Source organism: Anomaloglossus baeobatrachus, chromosome 7, assembly GCF_048569485.1.
Source record: "Anomaloglossus baeobatrachus isolate aAnoBae1 chromosome 7, aAnoBae1.hap1, whole genome shotgun sequence".
NCBI lineage: Eukaryota > Metazoa > Chordata > Amphibia > Anura > Aromobatidae > Anomaloglossus > Anomaloglossus baeobatrachus.
The window spans coordinates 173,438,714-173,460,037 of record NC_134359.1 but is presented as its reverse complement, the minus strand read 5'-3'; the positions used below and the strand labels follow the sequence as shown (position 1 = coordinate 173,460,037).

Here is a 21,324-nt window from a genome sequence, read left to right as displayed (position 1 = left end):
ACTAGTGGCAGCAGGTGGCTGGAAATGCTCAATACTGGTCTTTTGATAGTGGCCACACCTGGATACTGCATATCTTCCTCCAATTCAAATCAATAATTAGAGCATTTCCAGCCACCTGTTGCCACAGCAGACACCAAGAACAGCTTATCAGCAGGGGTGCAGGGTATCGGACCCTGGCTGATCACACATTGTTGACCTATCCAAAGGATTGGTTCCCTTTAAACATTGATAACCTATCACCAGGACTTATGTATATAAACCTAAAGCCAGTGCTATACTGGCAATATCAGGCTGATTCTCTACATACCTGTAGTGGTTAACTCCGATGTACAGGTTTTGAAATCCAAGAAAGTAAAGTTTATAAAAGCAGCAGCTTCTTGAGTGACAGCAGCTGAGGATCAGATAATATCTGGGGGGGGGGGGGAATTCATAGTTATCCCCTCCCCATTAGAATTAGCATATGTATGATACAATCGATTTACCTTTTCACTACCAGGACCTGTGGTGAGGTCATGCCCATGTGACCAGATGGGGCGGGGCCTCAGCCAACAAAGCTGATACCAGGAAGCAACATTCTGTTTGCTAAAGCCACACCCCTTCTGGTCACATGGGTATGACCTCACACAGTTCTTGATGAATAGAAGAAAAGGCTGGGAATCATAGTCTACATATATAATAATAATAAAGCGTCAAAGCTAATATCTTGCATAAAAAAGGGTTTTTTTTAATTTTTCCAAGAAAGATTTATAGCAAGATTATAAAAACATCATACAATTAATAGATTTATAAATAACATGTAGGTTTATACAGGAAGGGATCCTGACATAGTACACTATGGTCCAACACCAGACATGGGAAAAATCCAAAATCCAATAGCGTTCTCAAAAAAATGCCTTACAAAAGTTACAATCAATGAACATATAGTCTTATATCAAAAGCATAAATACCTTGTGGGCATTCAGAATTTTTGTAAAAGGATTAGATAAGTGCTGCCGTAAGAACAAGAGAATTTCAAACAGTCATCATAGTAAAAAAAACTACAAAGTAGCAAATAATTGTTTCCCAGTCTAGTGTGCAGCGATATAGTAGTTGTATAAAATTACCCATGTTCGAGTGGATGCCAGGGTAGAAAACGTGACCCGACGCGCACATTTCGTTAGCTTCCTCGGGGGGCCGTGGTGTAATGTGTGCATCTTGGAACGGCTGGTTTAAATGCAAGCATGGGGTACACGTGGTGGTGCCTGATTGGAAGCGAGGGAGGTGTGTACTCCCGACAGAGGGACGCGTCATTGGGCATTCCCGGAAGTGACGCGGGTGTTTACTGTATCGTCACACAGACACCCGCGTCACACCGTACGGAAGCCGGGAGACGCAGGCATGTAGGGGATAACACTGCGCACGCGTCGCACCACCACGGGCATCCAGATGCAAAATAGGATATTAGGACTGACAACAGCATGTTATAAGCGCAGCCAAGTTACATCATAACCATATAAAAACCAGAGACAAATAATCTTAATGCATCATATAGAAACACAGTGCCATCAGAATATATATCAGTCAACTACGTTACAGCCCTGTGAATACCACATGATGCATATATTACAGTAATTTCATATCACTCAATAAAATCACAATCTGGTTTATTGATCCAAAGATACCCCCTGGCTACAATTGTAACTGGATCATCATAAACACATGTAGCCATATAACAAACATATTTCGTAAAATATTTGATACATAAAGGGAAAGTAATTCCCAGAGCATGTAACTATTAAAGACATGTGTCATACAGCGAATATGTTTAAAAATAGACTAAATGCTCGCCAAGAGATCCAAGGGACAACTTGCAAAGAAAGGAAGAATCCCTTCATTACAGAAGAATGTTCATACGATCTTGGTCCGTCATGGTAAGTATTACTGATGAACATAATGAGATGCAACTTGTTACTTCATAATTCACCAGGGCTAATTTGAAAATCATGGGTATATATCAGTCCAGATTATCCAGGAGAAACCTACGCCTAAAAAAAATATTTTTAGGAAAAGAGAAAAAGACCTACAAAAAACACACAAAACACAAAAATTAAAATGAAGCCAAGGCAACAAAAATAATCACTAAGTCCAGCAGTCAAACAGAAGACAGGAGTCTGGCGGATCAAAGAAAAGGGGGCAAACGACAGCTGTTCATTTAGCCCGCCAGGGGACATAGTCCCTAGCGTAACTATCCACCTGCACTCAAGGCGCGCTAAGGCTTGTTTAAAATTCCCGCCTCTTGCGCCCAGGTGGAGTTTGTCGATGCCCCGTACTTTAAGAGAAGATGGGTCACAATCGTGGTATACCTTAAAATGTCAGAGGATGGTCTTGAGGGAATCAAGACTGACCACATCCCTTGCAGCTATAATATCCCGCACATGCGCACGCGTGCATATGCGGAGCTGTCTAGATGTTAAGCCAATGTAGGCTAAATTGCATCCGCACCTTGCTAGATAGATTACATAATCAGTGCTGCAAGAGATGTAATGCCTAATCCTATATTCCCTCAGACCATCAGCCGATACAAACACAAAGGCCCTTTCAATATTGGTGCATGATAAGCAAGAACCACAAGGAAAACAGCCCCATCGTGGTTTCCCTGTATTAAAGGGGAGGGTATCACGATGGACATAATGGCTGTGAACCAGAATATCTCTGAGGTTCTTGCTTCTTCTAGAAGTCATAAGTGGTTGATCTGGAAGGACCCTACCCAAGGAGGGCTCGGTGCGTAAAACAGAGCAATGCTTAAAATCGAGAATACGCCTAATTTCCCCCCACTGGTTATTGTACGTAGACATAAATCTAATCACTGGGGTTGAAGACTTAGATTTAAAAGGAGGCGTAAGTAGTTGGTTCCTTGGGGTGGATCTGGCCCGGGTATGGCCCTGTTTGATATTGCGCGAGCTATATCCCCTGTTTTTGAACCGCTGGGAGAGATCTCTTGCCTGGACATCAAAAGTACAGCCTGAGGAGCATATCCTTTTAAGTCTTAAAAATTGTCCCTGTAGGAATCGCCCTGATGGTTGAGGGCAAATGGGATGATGTTGCATGTAAAAGACTTAACTGATGTTTCCTTTCTAAAAACATCAGTTTGAATAGCTCCATCCGACTGTACAAATACCCTGATGTCCAGAAAATCCATGGTATCACTGTTACTCCTGAAGGTCAGCCTGACATTACGATTATTAGAATTTAATTCAGAAAAGAAAGAAAAGTTCAGGATCGGTTCCCCCCCAGATGATGAATACATCGTCAATGTAACGCAACCAGTACTGCACATGGGAAGCGGCCCAGGCGGCGTCACCGAAGATCTCCCTCTCCCAATAGCCGAGAAAGAGATTTGCGTATGACGGCGCGCAGGCTGCACCCATTGCAGTACCACGTTTCTGGAGGAAGAACCGATCCTTGAACAAAAAGAAATTACGTGTCAGGATGAACTCCAGGAGCTCAAGCACGAGATCCTGTAAAGGGGCATCCCAGCGGCTCGATCGCAGGTAGAATCTAGCTGCCTCAAGGACATCACTATGTTGGATACAAAAATAGAGGGCCTCCACGTCTGCCGCTACCAAAATAGAACCAGGATCTAAAAATATACCGTCGATCCTCCTCAGGACGCTCGAGGTGTCCCTGACATAAGAGGGCAGCGTCTCAACTAATGAATGTAAATAATATTGAATAAATTTGCAAATAGGATCACACAGCCCTCCTATGCCAGAGACAATAGGACGCCCCGGGGGACAACGGGGGTTCTTGTGTATTTTTGGTAGCAGGTAGAACGTAGGTGTTACAGGAAATTTTATGTGGAGGCCCTCAAACACTTTTTTTGTAATAATTCCTCGGGCCAGAGCCAGCTCAAGGATGCCAACTAATTCTAATGAAAATTTTACCAGCGGATTCTCAGTGAGGGGAATATAGGCGTCTCGATCTCTCAGCTGTCTGAACGCTTCGCGTTCATACATCTGAGTCGGCCATATTACCACGTTCCCGCCTTTGTCCGCAGGCTTGATCACTATTCCTTCCATAGTCTTAAGTTGTTTCAGGGCTTCCCGATGTTTAAGGGAAAGATTGTGATGCTGCCCAGACCTATGGAGTTTCTTGAGATCATCCATTACCAATTTATTGAAGATCTCAACCTGTGGACACAAAGTCATGGGGGGGGGGTGGGGGGAACGTGGTAGATTTTGGCAAAATACTGGATGGGAATTTACCTATGGGAGTTAACGTGGATTCCTCCTCCAATGACCTCAACATTTCCAAAACTTCACAGTCCTGTGGTGTAAGATGCCGAGATTCAGGATCCCCTTTTAAGTGCAGCTTGTGGAGAATCAACTTTCTTGAAAAAAGGTGTAAATCTTTGATTACTGTGAAAGAATCAAAATTAGAGTCGGGAGAGAAAGTAAGCCCCAAGCCCAAAACTTCAGTCTGCTCCTTATTCAACGTGATATTAGACAAGTTAATTACCGTTAATTTGTTTCTACTCTTCTTATCTGAAGGTTGTGGAGGCGTCGACTTCCGTTTCTGGCTAGAGGCCCTATCCCCCCGACTCTCCGTTCTTGTAGGTAGATTGAATCTCTCCGAAAATGTATTAACGATTCCCCACAAACTGCACATTTTCTGTAGATGACACTGATGAGGCAGAATTAGAGCGAGAACGTGTATCACATCTCTTGAATCCACGACTCTCTCCATCGGTAAACATACCCATTTTTGTAGTCAGATGCATCCCTCTGGTATTTTTTGGTTTTTACACCAATGATGTATTTTTCCCACCTTGAGAATTGACCCTCCAGATCCACATTAAGACTAGCCATCCTCTCACTTGACAGGAGAGAGCCCAATTTTTCCTGTAACCCATTGATCTCAGAATCTAATTTCACCAACGTATTAGAATTATGTTCCACCAAAAGAGTCATGTATGTTTTAGAACAACTATTGGAGGCTTCCTCCCATCTTCTCCTAAAGGACTCATCCTCAACCTCAAATGAAGGGCAAAGTTGAATACGTAAACCCCGAGGGATGAGACCCTTTTCTATATATCGTTCCATGAACGTTTTGTTCCACCAGACTCTCGTCTTCTGGTTGAGCAGAAGTTTAAGTTGGCTAATTAGTTGTTCTGTTGCCACAGCTTCATGTTTAAAAGAAATGTCAGGTCCCATCTGAAAAACCTGGTCAATTTTGTTGAGTCACGCTTGTTCACGTGCTCGCAGATCCATCTGTCCCTTAGAAGTTGCTGTGAAAATACACAGAAAATAGACAAATAAAATGGAAGGGGACAGACTATAGTACACACCTCTCGCGCGTCCAATCAGGCACCACCACGTGTACCCCATGCTTGCATTTAAACCAGCCGTTCCAAGATGCACACATTACACCACGGCCCCCCGAGGAAGCTAACGAAACGTGCGCGTCGGGGCACGTTTTCTACCCTGGCATCCACCCGAACATGGGTAATTTTATACAACTACTATATCGCTGCACACTAGACTGGGGAACAATTATTTGCTACTTTGTAGTTTTTTTTTTTACTATGATGACTGTTTTGAAATTCTCTTGTTCTTACGGCAGCACTTATCCAATCCTTTTACAAAAATTCTGAATGCCCACAAGGTATTTATGCTTTTGATATAAGACTATATGTCCATTGATGATATGATTGTAACTTTTGTAAGGCATTTTTTTGAGAACGCTATTGGATTTTGGATTTTTCCTATGTCTGGTGTTGGACCATAGTGTACTATGTCAGGATCCCTTCCTGTATAAACCTACAGGTTATTTATAAATCTATTAATTGTATGATGTATTTATAATCTTGCTATAAATCTTTCTTGGAAAAATAAAAAAAACCCTTTTTATGCAAGATATTAGCTTTGACGCTTTATTATTATATATGTAGACTATGATTCCCAGCCTTTTCTTCTGTTCATTATGACTGTAATTTGGGTTTAGTAGAATATAATAAACAATGATCCTATATTCTGTCCCCTTCCGTTTTACTCACACAGTTCTTGGTAGTGAACGCATAAGTATTATACAATTGAACCTAATTCTAACTCTGGGAGGGCATAAGTATGAATACCCCCCCAGCTATTATCTGATCCTCAGCTGCTGTCACTCAAGAAGCTGCCGATTTTATAAACTTTAGGTTTGAAAACACAAGAAAGTAAACATCTGAGCTGACCACTAAAAAGGTATGTAGAGAATCAGCCTGATAAAGCCAGTGCTATACTGGCACTAAGTTATATACAAAAATCCTGGAGATTGGTTCCCTTTAAAAAGGGAAGGTGTTGTAAAAAAAAAAAAATAATAATAATAACAGAAAATAAAGTATTAATGTTTTATTGTTTTGTTTAAATATTTGGTTTTTAATTGAGAAAAAAAATATTAAAAAAAAATATATATATTTAAAAGTTTGATATTTTCCCACTCTTAAAACACTAGGGGTAGCGCAGCTGCTGAAATCCTACTGTAGAACTAGCTCACATAACTGCAGTAGAGTGGGTGGAATCTGCTCCCATGTATGTGATGTCACACCTCCCCCTCCCATTCTAGGTGTTTCCAAAAGGATAAAAGAATGAAGTTTAGGATCACAGTGCGGAGCCATTTTGTTGGTGACTGCAAAGTGATACTAATGTCTAAGGTGTCACGAAGGACAGGTGGCATAGTGCTGCACTGTATCCCGCGCCACACTGTATCTAGAACCCCCATATACTGTGATCTCGGCCGGGATCGGAGGTTCGAGGTGACATGCGGTGAGAAGTGGGTGTTCTGCAGCCAGAGCAGCACTACACTACAGATTTCACACTGCGATCACCGCTTCCAGCCACATGCACTCACCTCAGACGTGCTCACCCAGCAGCCTGTCCTGTCAGCCTGGTGTCTGTTCCTCACGACAGCGATCACAGCACAGAACAGCGAGGAGCGGATGCCCTGGGTGAGCACACGGGGAGTGGGGGTGAGCGGCGGAGTGGGGGTGAGATTAAGTGGAGAGCAGCACGCCAGGATGAGTTACGGTGCAATCACCGCTGCCCAGCACCAGTACTCACCCCATCCTGGCGGGTGACAGGGTAAAAGTGCAGCAATAAAAGTTTTTATTGTGGAGCTCACAGCATACGCTGTGAGCTCCACAAAGAAGGTGGCAATCTCCTCCCTCTGCTGTTATCTGTACAGCCCAGGGGGCATGTCCAGCTCACAGCAGACACTGTCTCTGTGTTAGAGAATAGGGTCAGAGAACAACAATCAGAATCAATGCACAGAGGGCTGCCATAAATGAGGTAACTGTCATTACACAAAGCAGATCTAAGATGGCAGCCCCAGTGTTTCAGTAAAAATAGAATTAAATAACTAAATAAACAGTGAGTTTAATTTTGTATTAAAAATACTTGAGATCATAATCACTATTAATACAAAATAAAAAAAAGTGACACCTTACCTTTAAGTAGTGCACAACCTCATTTATCCTCTGCTTTGCACTTTAATAAGTTTTAATTTCGTACATACATGACATGAAATTTTAAAAAAGCATCTACACTTTGTTTTAGGCCGGCATCACACTTGCAATTGAAAAATCGTTCCGATTCTCATGCCTGAGAGTAGGATGAGCTCTGTCAAAGTGTTGATCCGTGTGCAATGCCATTGCAAGGAGTCTGATTTTTCTCATGATAGTAGTCCGTGAGCAGTCCGTATTCAATCCATCTGTGATCCGTTTTTTTCTCAGCAGCTATTAGTCATTACAGTCATGTATAGGAGCATTTACGGTATTCTCTGCTACATGATAGAATAGTATTTAGAAAAATGGATGTCACCGTTTTTTTCTTGCACCCATAGACTTTCATTGGAGAGACTCGCACGAGAAACTCTAGAAAATCGCAGCATGCTGCAATTTTTTTCCTCAGTCCAATTTGGACAGAAAAAAAAAAAAAAAAAAAGCAGATCGGAGCTGCCTCTGATTAACATTGGTCTGAGTGCAATGCAAGATTCTCGCATTTCACTCGTGCGAGTCAATCGCAAGTGTGATGCCGGCCTTACTCTGTATATGGGCTACTTTGCAAAAAGATTTGCATTTTTTCCATTGTCGTTACCTACTATTTTATTATGTTTAACCAGTGTGCAATACAATTCCCTTTAAAACATCAATTTTATTAATTTATATATTAAAAATCGCCCAGGTGAAAAAATCCCAAAAACTCAATCAATAAAGAGGGAGCTACTATGGATCAGGTACAGCCATATAACCTGAAGTTTCATAGGCAAATATAATGATAAAAATGCCAGTCCAGAATTTTATTTATGCTATCGTGACCCTAATATGTCACTATGTCTGGCCCTGCCTAACAACGGAGGGTATGACGCCCTTACTTAGCTGGGCGCCCCCGTTCCTCGACGGCTGACCCTCACTCTCCCTACTAAAACCCTACCAATATGATGATAGTTTCTGTACCCAAAACTTTCAATAACATATGGTGTAATACTCCATATTAAATTCAGTAAGAGGAGAAATACCTCAAATAACAATTTTGCAGGCACAGAGCAGGGAACCAGGGAGCTACTGTAAAAACGGGTACAACAATAATAACATTACAGAGGCAGATATAAAGAACAAGGCAGTCCCAAGCTTATTAATGTTAAAGTGCCCCTAATATATCACTATATCTGGCTCTGCCTAACAACGGAGGGTATGACGCCCAAACGTAACTGGGCGTCCCCGTTCCGACGGCTGACCCTCACTCTCCCTAGTTGACCCTGCCAATATGAGGATGGTGCCTGTGCCCGATAATCTCAGTTATCAATATGTAGTGTAATACTCCATTTAGAGTCCAACTAAGGGATTAATGCCTCAATAGACAAACTTCCAGGTACAGAACACAAACAAAGGACATCTGCTGCCCCAATCGGCTTACAGCATGTCTATCAATATACAATGGGGACAAATTGTACTTCCCTCAGTTTCATGCTGTTTACATGGCCTCAACGCGTTTCCCCGCCCGTCATCGGATCATCAGGAAGCCCAAGGGTAATAAGAGAATATAAATCCCAGCATCATGTGTGGTAGTGGCTGGCGCCATTGAATCATTGGTTTAAATAAGCCAGACCTTGACACTAGAGGTCCACTATGGAGAATTAACATACCAGACTACTGTACTCAGGTCGTCACTGCGCATGTCCGTTTCCACCAGACACTAGAGCACATAAATCTCCTGAGGGGCGCTACTGCGCATGTCTCTGACGCTGCAGCTCTGGTCTCCTATCAGCCATCTGTATCATCGATATTGAGGAAGTGACTCATCAAGGAATCCCTAACATCCAATCATTGTGAGGCATCTCCGTCACATGGGACAGAATGCCTCATGTTACTGATACAAGGCTATACATTCCAGCACGGAGACAGTCTCTGACGCTACAGCTCTGTCAGCCAATCAGCCGACTGCATCGCCGTTGCTAAGGAGCGTCACGCCCATGGTCATGACGCTCCTCCCTAGTAACCTAAAAAGGACCCAACGGAGGCCTTTTGTCAGGAATTAACATGGAGTCTGGACGTGGCCCTTGATAGGTTATTAATATTTAAAAATGAGTATGAATTTATGATACCGGGGAACCCTATGATACCCACCTTTTACGCGATCCCCAAGGTCCACAAGGGCTTGACCCCCCTCAGAGGTCGTCCGATAGTTTCGGGAGTGGGGTCAGTGACTCAGAACACAAGTATCTACCTGGATAGGGTGTTGAGACCCTTTGTGACGTCCCTCCCATCCTATATCAGGGATACTTCCGACCTACTCCTAAAGATCCAGGATATAGCCTTTGAAGGGGACTTCTACCTGGCATCAATAGATGTCGAGTCCTTATATAGCTCAATTCCTCACTTGGTGGGTCTCAAGGCGGTACAATCACTTTCTCCGTTCGAGAGCAACTTTCTTGCAAGATCATAACAAGCTGATTTTGGAACTGCTAGACTTTGTGTTAACACACAACTATTTTTTGTTTGATGGTAAGTACTTCCACCAGCTTAGGGGCACAGCAATGGGGAGCTCATGTGCTCCCTCGTATGCTAACTTGTTCCTAGGCTGGTGGGAGGAAACAACCATTTTTAACGTCGATACCCCATGGTGGGCTCCCCTGATACTATACTGGGGGAGATTTATAGACGACGTTTTTGTCATTTGGGCAGGTACCACACAAGAGTTCCATCAGTTTGTTGAATGCATTAACCATAATGAAATCAATCTCAAATTCACCTATGAGATCCATGAATCACAACTTCCATTCCTGGATGTGTTTTATCACAAAAAATGAGGAAGGCCTCTTATCGACTAAAACCTATCGTAAGCCCACTTCAAGCAACAATTTACTACGCTGGGATAGTTTCCACCCATTGCCTTTGAAGAAAGGCATACCAAAAGGCCAATATCTCAGGGCACGGAGAAACTGTTCGGGGAGTCCTGAGTTCTTCGAGCAGACCAATGACCTGAGGAGGAGGTTTAGGGATAGAGGTTATCCCCAACACGTCCTACATGGGGCTTTCCAACATGCTTTAGGCAGGGACCGTAGCTCCTTGTTACAGACTGGTAAGAAAAAGGAGGAGGAGGGTGGCCCATTTAGGGTCATTGGAACATTTGATAACCAGTCTGAAAGGGTTTCCCAGATCTTACGTAAGCACTGGGGGATCCTTAGAGCTGATCCAAACCTTGTTGATGTGATACCACCTTACCCCATGATAACGTATAGGAAAGGGGGTTCGATAGGTGATCAATTGGTGCATAGTCACTATAGTCGACCGGTATCGGGGGGGACATGGTTGGATAGGAGACCCCTGGGCACCCTTCGGTGTGGGGGATGTAAATATTGTGATTGGATTGTACAGGGTAAATTTTGCACCAGTGCTAGCACAGGTCGACGGTACTATATGAGGGACTTTGCCAATTGTAAGAGTGAGGGCCTGGTTTATTTGGCAAGTTGCAGCTGTCCCCGCGATTACGTGGGAAAGACAACCAGGGAATTGAGGAGGCGAATAGGGGAACACGTGGGAGACGTCAGGCATAAAAGAGACACCCCTATTGCGAGGCACGTCTGGGAGCACCATCAGGGTGACCCTAAATCGATTCGCTTTTGTGTCCTTGAGGTTGTTAGACGGAATTTGAGGGGTGGGGATTGGGATAACAGGATTTTACGGAAGGAGTGTCAATGGATCTTTCGTCTCAAGTCCCAGACCCCTAATGGCCTGAATGAGAGGTTGAACTATACACCATTCATTGCTTAGGGGGCCTTACTTTTGTAGTTCAGAGTATTGGATATTTAGGTTCTGGTTAGTTAGGACCCTTTATCGGCCCGAAAATGGGGCCCCCTTTTTTTCACGCAGGGGCGTGAAATATCTAAGTCTACGTCTAGGGGCTAATGGAGCCTGACCCTTGTATGATTAATGTTAATGGTGGGACTGATATATTGTGGGATGGAGGGTGTCCCATTGTGGGTATTCTAGCGGCCAAATGAAAATATCAAACATTATCTTTAATTTCATTATATTGTTGAAAGGCCACTTGCATTTGTATGGTGATTTACATCTAGGAGCCGCTATTTATTATTTATTATTTTTTGGCTTATTAGTTGGGGACAGACCCCTTATTGATATACCTGTTCCCCCTTCACATAATTAAATAGTCCCTGTTATAAAATGGAGAGGTCTATAATTAATACATCAATGCATAATCATACCAGGAATAATCTGAGGTTATACTGCGTTTATTCATATAGGGGTTAATGGGTGGCGTTTTGCACCCTGTACAACATGTCCCCTTTTTCTACCAGGCATTTTCAGGGGCACTGTTTTACTAGCAGGAACGCTATGCCCAGATAGGAGAGATTTTCATCATGGATTGATTGCTGCTGCACATGTGGAATATCCTCTATGGCATGATTTGATATTTTGCCCATGAGCAGGCGCATAAGTCCAACCAGGGGTGGAGGATTTCATCTCCTTGGTTGTGATGACGCTGTTCCATGGTTGGACGCTGAGCAAGCCCTTCCCTGTGCTAGAATGTATGGCCTTTAATCTGTTACGTGAGGCATTCAGTCCCATGTGATGGCGATGCGTTTCTGATAGGTTACTAGGGAGGAGCGTCATGACCATGGGCGTGACGCTCCTTAGCAACGGCGATGCAGTCGGCTGATTGGCTGACAGAGCTGTAGCGTCAGAGACTGTCTCCGTGCTGGAATGTATGGCCTTGTATCAGTAACATGAGGCATTCTGTCCCATGTGACGGAGATGCCTCACAATGATTGGATGTTAGGGATTCCTTGATGAGTCACTTCCTCAATATCGATGATACAGATGGCTGATAGGAGACCAGAGCTGCAGCGTCAGAGACATGCGCAGTAGCGCCCCTCAGGAGATTTATGTGCTCTAGTGTCTGGTGGAAACGGACATGCGCAGTGACGACCTGAGGACAGTAGTCTGGTATGTTAATTCTCCATAGTGGACCTCTAGTGTCAAGGTCTGGCTTATTAAAACCAATGATTCAATGGCGCCAGCCACTACCACACATGATGCTGGGATTTATATTCTCTTATTACCCTTGGGCTTCCTGATGATCCGATGACGGGCGGGGAAACGCGTTGAGGCCATGTAAACAGCATGAAACTGAGGGAAGTACAATTTGTCCCCATTGTATATTGATAGACATGCTGTAAGCCGATTGGGGCAGCAGATGTCCTTTGTTTGTGTTCTGTACCTGGAAGTTTGTCTATTGAGGCATTAATCCCTTAGTTGGACTCTAAATGGAGTATTACACTACATATTGATAACTGAGATTATCGGGCACAGGCACCATCCTCATATTGGCAGGGTCAACTAGGGAGAGTGAGGGTCAGCCGTCGGAACGGGGGCGCCCAGTTACGTTAGGGCGTCATACCCTCCGTTGTTAGGCAGAGCCAGATATAGTGATATATTAGGGGCACTTTAACATTAATAAGCTTGGGACTGCCTTGTTCTTTATATCTGCCTCTGTAATGTTATTATTGTTGTACCCGTTTTTACAGTAGCTCCCCTGGTTCCCTGCTCTGTGCCTGCAAAATTGTTATTTGAGGTATTTCTCCTCTTACTGAATTTAATATGGAGTATTACACCATATGTTATTGAAAGTTTTGGGTACAGAAACTATCATCATATTGGTAGGGTTTTAGTAGGGAGAGTGAGGGTCAGCCGTCGAGGAACGGGGGCGCCCAGCTAAGTAAGGGCGTCATACCCTCCGTTGTTAGGCAGGGCCAGACATAGTGACATATTAGGGTCACGATAGCATAAATAAAATTCTGGACTGGCATTTTTATCATTATATTTGCCTATGAAACTTCAGGTTATATGGCTGTACCTGATCCATAGTAGCTCCCTCTTTATTGATTGAGTTTTTGGGATTTTTTCACCTGGGCGATTTTTAATATATAAATTAATAAAATTGAAGTTTTAAAGGGAATTGTATTGCACACTGGTTAAACATATTTTGAACATTCCCATCAGTATTTATAATTGTGAAACTACTATTTTATTAGGCAATAAGAGAAGACTTCTATTTTGGGAACTTAGACATGGTAGTTTTGACAACATAATTACAGTTGCTCAAGTTGTGGTGAAACTAAATTTAAATGCAAAATTATTTTAACAAAATTACTCAAGCTTTCAAAAAGCTATGGTGACAAATCATCTATAAATGGGAGGTCCAGTATCCAAAATATATTTTCCAAATACCTATCTTTTCATGCCTAACCATTTTTTGTAAGTAATCCCAAACAGGACGTCACAGGAGTTCTGCACTAAATTCATTGCAATATCTATCACCCCTCCTGGAACAGGACGTCGTCAGGGGGCAGCGCTGCAGTTAATTTAGTTTCTTGAGTAGCCATCCTCTGAAGATGTCCTGGACCAATGGTTATAGATGCTGTGGGACAGATGAGCGCAGGGCCAGCACTCTGCTTCTATCTCCACCACTGCACCCCTTTACGAAGTCTTACAGTAGAAGTAGAAGATTAAGTGGTTAGGTTTCTTGCATTGTCACCTTCTGAAAAAATCCCGGATCCTTGGTGACTTGGTGCAGTGTGAGAAGCGACTGTAGCGCTGACACTCTGCTTCTTACTGTGACATAAGACTTCATCAGGGGGTGAGAAACAAATTGTGAGGACATCAGGGGACTTAAGGCTATGTGCCCACGTTGCGTCCTGTCCGTGCAGAAATTTCTGCAGCGACTTGAACAGCACTTGTGCGCTTCAAATCGCTGCAGAAACACTGCGTAATGAATGCAGTGAAAAAGCCGATTTCATGCGCTCTGGATGCAGCCCCCACCATAGACTGAGCAGGACCTGCATCCAAAGCGCACAAAAGAAGTAACATGTTGCTTTTTAGAACGCAGCGATTGGGCAGCATGCAAATCGCTGCGTTCTAAAACGCAACGTGCGCATGGATTATGCACAATCTTCATAGATTGTGCTGGGGACGCAGGATGCATGCAGTTACACTGCAGTGCAATACGCAGCATAACTGCATGCAGATGCGCAACGTGGGCATATAGCCTAACAGCTTCTAGCATTGTCCTCAAATAGTCATCAGGGGCAGTGCTGGTGTCACTTACAGCTTTCATCCTCGCCCCTTGATGATTCATTTGAGCTCCGTGCTAGCTGTGGGGCAGCGCTGGTATCACTCACTGCTTCCATCACAGAGGAGATAGAAGGAATGTTCCTGTGAGGTCACCCTCCGAAAGGTGACGATGCAAGAATCTTAAGTAACTGCAGTGCTGAAACCTGATGATGTCCTGTTCCAGGAGGGGCTATAGTCACTGCAGGGAAGTCAGCCTTCTGCGACATCCTGTTTGAGACTACACTCAATCAAAATGTCACAGTAAGTCCATAAAAAAAAAAATAAATAAATAAAAAAAAAAAAAAAAAACACATTTAGGGATTACATAGATCGGGTGAAAGTGTATGGTAAAATAAAGCAAATAAAAAAAGTGGTTAGGGTATAGAGAGAGTTTCAGAAAGGAAATTTTTCGTACCAGACCAATCTTTGAAATTATAGATTATACCATTTCACATACCTTGCTTGTAACTGCCGGCATTTCCAGGAAGGAATAGTACTGGAATTCCAGTTAAGGAAAGATTTCTGTTTTCCTCTGTGTAAACACCCTCACCATACAGATGCAACTCATATGATGGATACCGTGAAGACACCTTTTTCGGAAGTTGTATTTTCTAAACAAAAAAAAAATAAAAACAAAAAACACACAACACGTCTTTATATTCATTTTTGCTTTACTTGCATAAGATCATACATTATCAAAACCATCATCCAAAAAACAATAAGCTAAATATGTTGCATGGATACTTATGTTCATGGAACCTATACACACACACACACACACACACAATTCTACCCTTGGGCACAAAGATATAAAATATAGCTATAACTTCTCGTTTACACTAAGCTACTTATTCTTTTAGGGGACGACACACGGGAACGACTGCGATTCTCGCATGACACTCTGCTCACGCTGGCAGTACAGCGGGAGCAGAGTGGCATGCGAGTGTCATTGCGACTGGGTGCGATCGGACCACAGCTGCGGGGGGCGAGCCGGATTTATCTCCCTCTCTCCTCCGTAGCCGGCTATTGCCATTCTCGCACTGCACTTGCGGTACACCAGTGTAATGCGAGTGCAGTGCGAAGTTTCTCTTGCCCCATAGACTTGAATGTGTGCGAGAGAAAGAGGATAGCATTGCACCCGCAGCATGCTGCGACTGTTTTCTCGGTCCGATTAGGAAGAAAAAGAAAATAATCGCTCATGGGTGCCGGCACATAGAGTAATATTGGTCAGAGTGGAATGCGATGTTTTATCGCATTCCACTTGCTCCAATTTTGATGCCGTGTGTCTTAGGCCTTAAACCCTTAGGCTATGTTCACATTTTCATTCTTTAGGCTCAGTCACAATCCGCCGCTCTGAAAAACAACGCAATCCGTTTGGCGGATTCCGTTGTCTCCCATAGACTTGTATGAGCGGCGAATTGTGACTGATGACCCTGCGTTGCATCCACCGCATCAGTCGTTTACTGACTGACCGTTGGGCGGGAGGGACGCAGTATGCAACGTTTTTTGTTGCGGCAAAAAAAAAAAAAAAAAAAAAAAAAAAACACACCCCGCAGGATTCTGTTGGAATAATGTAAGTCTATGGTGCAGGATTCAGTTATCCTGCGTCACGCAACGGATTCCAGTGCAGGAATCCGTCATGTTTTACTGAGCATGCCCAGCAAGACGTCCGAAATCATGTAAAATCAGTTCCGCTCTCTTCCCCCCCCGCCCGCAGGTTTTAAACTGAAATGTTCGCCTGGGCCAGTTTTTGAGAGCGATCAGCTGATTTCAATGAAAAGCTGGGCGCCGGGAGATCAGCTGATAGCTCTCGAAAGCCGGCCCGGGCAATCATTTCAGTTTCAATTTCAATTCATCGGCTTTTGAGAGCGATAAGCTGATCTCCCGGCTGACGGCTTTTCATTGCGTTCAGCTGATCGTTCTCTCTCTCTCTCTCTCTCTCTCTCAACGGAATACGCTTTCTCATGACAAGAAATTCCATTTCTTGTCACCCGTTGTACAATGCATCAGTCACAAGCCTTAAGCAACGCAGGTGACTGATGCAAAAAAACGGAAATGTGAACATAGCCTTACTGGTACATCATATGCCGGCTATCTTTGATGGAGGCTCTCCAGCTGAACCCGCATCTTTTCCAGCAGATGTGCTATTCAGCCATAATCTGCCTCTAACAGCCACATGTGGAGGGGAGCTCTACACACGGCCGTTAACCAATTAAATGTCACTGAATCTCTGACAGGAATTTAACACGCGCCGGCAGGAGGGGAGCACGTCAATCCTTGTGCCTTTTGGTGCACCAGCGATGCGATTGCCGATAGGTTGCCATGAAAGGCAAGCATCTGCTAATGACTCCTGGGCCTGTCATGAAAACAATCCTGTGAAAACCATCCGTGACTTTTGCTATATAAAGCAATACTGTGGTATTGCTATATATAGCGCAAGTGATCAGGTTCAAATCGAGTAACAAATACAATTAACGTAAGGAAAAAAGAAAAAAAAAAAAAAAAAAAAAAAAAAAAGCATAAAAAGAATAGACTATCAAAACTTTTTTTTTTTTGTTGTTGCACACTACATCCGAGCACACGGTTACCCTCAGTGTGCTCCAAACACTGCAACGTGGCTCGCACAGGGCTGAGCACCAAGCATACTAGAGCACAGCGATGCCCACACGAGTTTTGTTTGTACGCACAGCAGCCGATCCACAAACCCAAACCTTGATTTTAAAATTCGGTGTTCAGTTTAAAAACCAAACCTCAGATTCACTCATCTCTAGTCACCGCTCATTACGTGGCTAATTCTCTGCCTGAATCTCACAGTGGGAACGCTGTCCCTTCAGATGTTGCAGAGCTGGAATCATCGTGGGACCGCGTGTGGATTATGTTGGACCTGAGTGTTTTGGGTGTTAATAAATGAGTGAAAGAGGGTGGGGTTTTTTTTGTATTTTATTTCAGATAAACACAAACACACAAAAAATCCTTTATTTCTTTTCTTTCACTTACAGATAAAGAATGGGGGGTTGGGGGTTCATAGACACCTTCTATTACTAATCTAGGGTCTAGTGGCAACTGCGAGCTGTTAGGCTCTTATTATCCCGATAGCCACCGACCCAGGTCAATCGGGATGAGCAGGGTTAAATTTCTGGGATTGTTCCATCTAACGGATGTGACAATCCTGAGCTGCTGCAGGCTGCTATTTTTAGGCTGGGGGGCCCAATAAGCATGGGTCTCCTCAGCCTAAAAATATCAGCGCCGAGCTGTTAGGCTTTACCATGGCTGGGTATCAAAATTGGGAGGGGGTGGGGTGTAAAACCGCACACTTTTTTTATGAACTATTTTTATTTAAAAAAAAAAAAAAAAAAAATAATCTGTATACGGTTCCTCTTTTTTTTTTATATACAGCTAAAATAAGCACACGATCGGGAGCTGTAGCTATATGCTTTATCTGTGCTGTGTATAATATTGGGGGGTGTCTACAGGAATTTAATTTATTTATTTTTACACCATGATATAGACACACACACACACACACACACACACACAGTAATTGCAAGTCAGACATGCTGTTACACAGGCTGGGGATACATCTGACTACAACCAATCACAGATGCCAGGACTGCCAGTTGGCGGAGGAAGCAGTGAATATGTATGACGCTAATAAGTGGCCCCAAAAGTAGAATAAGCCACCCCGGAAGCAGTTACACCTGCACCGGAGACACTAAGTGTAGCGCGTGTGCTTTATTCTTATTTTCCCTTTTTTTTTTTTTTTTGTATTACCCGAGTTGCCGAACCCAAATCATTATCCGGAGTTCCCTGAAAAAAATACGGTACTTTTGACCATGAACAGTTCCAGACTTTTACAGTCCGGGTACACCCATCACTACTTGTTAGGCCTTGTTCATGCACTGTTTGTTCCATTTTCAGGGTGGAATCGGCATACTGTCACATCAGAACTGAATATAAATACATGGAAGTGCACGCCCAAACTAAAGTGCAAAAGAGTCCACAGCTAAATAAATTAATAATGTAAAGGTGTGCATATTGTATGAACATAGGAGAATCAGTGATTTCTATCCCTCGAGCAACTATAAATCTGCCAATAAAGTAAATAAATAGAGCTAAAATAACCCTGCAGTCACTACACAGTGTACAGTGCTGAGCTGCAATAATCCTGTACAGTCCCTACAGTATACAGAGCTGTAATAACTCTGTACAGCCACTACACAGTAATACAGTGCTGAACGTTAATAACCCTGCACAGTCACTGTACAGTATACAGAGCAGAGCTGTAATAACCCTGCACAGTCACTACAGTGTACAGAGGAGAGCTGCAATAATCCTGAACACCTTGTTCAGTGTCCATAGACTTAAATGGAAAAAATGATTTAAAGGGAACCAATTACCAGGATTTTCCTATATAACCTAAAGCCAGTGCTGATTCTCTACATACCTTTAGTAATCAGCTCAGATGTTTAGGTTTTGAAACCCAAGAAAGTAAAGTTGATAAAATCATCAGCTTGTTGAGTGACAGTGTGGCACCCCTGAGGCGGCCGTCGAAACAGAGGTATTGCACCTCAGAGGTATGGTTCCCCATCCTGGGTAAGAAAGAGGTCATCTACCGGATCACATACCAAAAGACCTGCAGACACCCAATTATTAGCTCACACATTAGATCAAAGCCGGGGTAGGTCCCATTAATGTATCGCGACCACTATTTTGGTTATGGCACTTAAAAGGGGTTATCCGGCTTCTTTGACTTTTTTTTTTTTATTTCCCTATTGGGCTACATTGGGGCAGGTAAGTAGATAGAGACCACTTACCTGCCCCGCTGTCAGCCCCTCTCCCCCGGCTCAGAGCGGTCATGTGACCGCTCCTGCCGCGATTTTGCTGCTTCCGGTCTTTGCACGTCTACATGGGCAGGGCCATGTTGACATGCAAATGTGGAGCAGCATGTCACCTCCCTGCTGGGCGACTACAGTGCGAGGAGTCACCGCCCCCCTTCCCTGCACCCTCCCACACATTCCCCTGCACCTCCAGTGACCTCCCCCTGCACTGCTGTGGGGTCCGTGATTTGGGGGCGGGGCCTGGCGGCAGCTGCCGTAGTGTCAGCTCCAGCACCGGGCCCCCTGCCCAGGATCGCACATTCAAATGTACCGGCATCACAGATCACCGATGCCGGTACATTTGAATGTGCTGATGAGAAGTCACTGTCCCTCCCGCTGTCTGTGCGCTCTGCAGCACAGCGGTGACGTCACTACTGTGCTGAAGAGAGCACAGACAGCGGACGAACGTGCAGGAGCGGCGGGGACCGAGGACGGGTGAGTATGTACTCCACATGTGTTCCCGATGGGGATGGGGGGGTTGCAGAGCCATGTGTGTGCGTGTGCAGAGCCATGTGTGTGCGTGCACAGTGCAGAGCCATGCGTGTGCAGAGCCATGTGTACGGTGCAGAGCCATGTGTGTACGGTGCAGAGCCATGTGTGTACGGTGCAGAGCCATGTGTGTGCGTGTACAGTGCAGAGCCATGCGTGTGCAGAGCCATGTGTACGGTGCAAAGCCATGTGTGTGCGTGTGCAGAGCCATGTGTGTGCGTGTACAGTGCAGAGCCATGTGTACGGTGCAGAGCCATGTGTACGGTGCAGAGCCATGCGTGTGCAGAGCCATGTGTACGGTGCAGAGCCATGTGTACGGTGCAGAGCCATGTGTACGGTGCAGAGCCATGTGTACGGTGCAGAGCCATGTGTGTACGGTGCAGAGCCATGTGTGTACGGTGCAGAGCCATGTGTACGGTGCAGAGCCATGCGTGTGCAGAACCATGTGTACGGTGCAGAGCCATGTGTACGGTGCAGAGCCATGCGTGTGCAGAGCCATGTGTACGGTGCAGAGCCATGTGTGTACGGTGCAGAGCCATGTGTGTGCGTGTACAGTGCAGAGCCATGCGTGTGCAGATCCATGTGTACGGTGCAAAGCCATGTGTGTGCGTGTGCAGAGCCATGTGTGTGCGTGTACAGTGCAGAGCCATGCGTGTGCAGAGCCATGTGTACGGTGCAGAGCCATGTGTGTACGGTGCAGAGCCATGTGTACGGTGCAGAGCCATGTGTACGGTGCAGAGCCATGCGTGTGCAGAGCCATGTGTACGGTGCAGAGCCATGTGTACGGTGCAGAGCCATGTGTACGGTGCAGAGCCATGTGTGTACGGTGCAGAGCCATGTGTGTGCGTGTACAGTGCAGAGCCATGCGTGTGCAGAGCCATGTGTACGGTGCAAAGCCATGTGTGTGCGTGTGCAGAGCCATGTGTGTGCGTGTACAGTGCAGAGCCATGCGTGTGCAGAGCCATGTGTGTACGGTGCAGAGCCATGTGTGTACGGTGCAGAGCCATGTGTGTACGGTGCAGAGCCATGTGTACGGTGCAGAGCCATGCGTGTGCAGAGCCATGTGTACGGTGCAGAGCCATGTGTACGGTGCAGAGCCATGCGTGTGCAGAGCCATGTGTACGGTGCAGAGCCATGTGTGTGTGTGTGCAGAGACATATGTGTGCGGTGCAGACCCCGATGTGAGGCTGTTATTTGCAATGCTGTAGTGATACCAGGTCAGGTGCTGGGGAAGAATATACTGACAGGGACTGTGTGTGCAGGGGGCGGGCAGGGGGCGAGGCTGGACACTGGGGTGGGGCTGGACAC

General features: G+C 44.8%; 1 protein-coding gene across 6 annotated transcripts in view; it reads right to left on the bottom strand.

Annotated features, from left to right (window-relative positions):
• Positions 1 to 21,324, bottom strand: part of PGAP1 (post-GPI attachment to proteins inositol deacylase 1) — a 1,652,111-nt gene that overhangs the window by 1,582,176 nt on the left and 48,611 nt on the right. For all 6 annotated transcript variants that reach the window (XM_075317804.1, XM_075317801.1, XM_075317803.1 and 3 more), the window contains exon 2: positions 15,108 to 15,261. In XM_075317804.1, the coding sequence (XP_075173919.1) occupies positions 15,108 to 15,261 (154 nt within the window). The remainder of the gene's footprint in view (positions 1 to 15,107; positions 15,262 to 21,324) is intronic.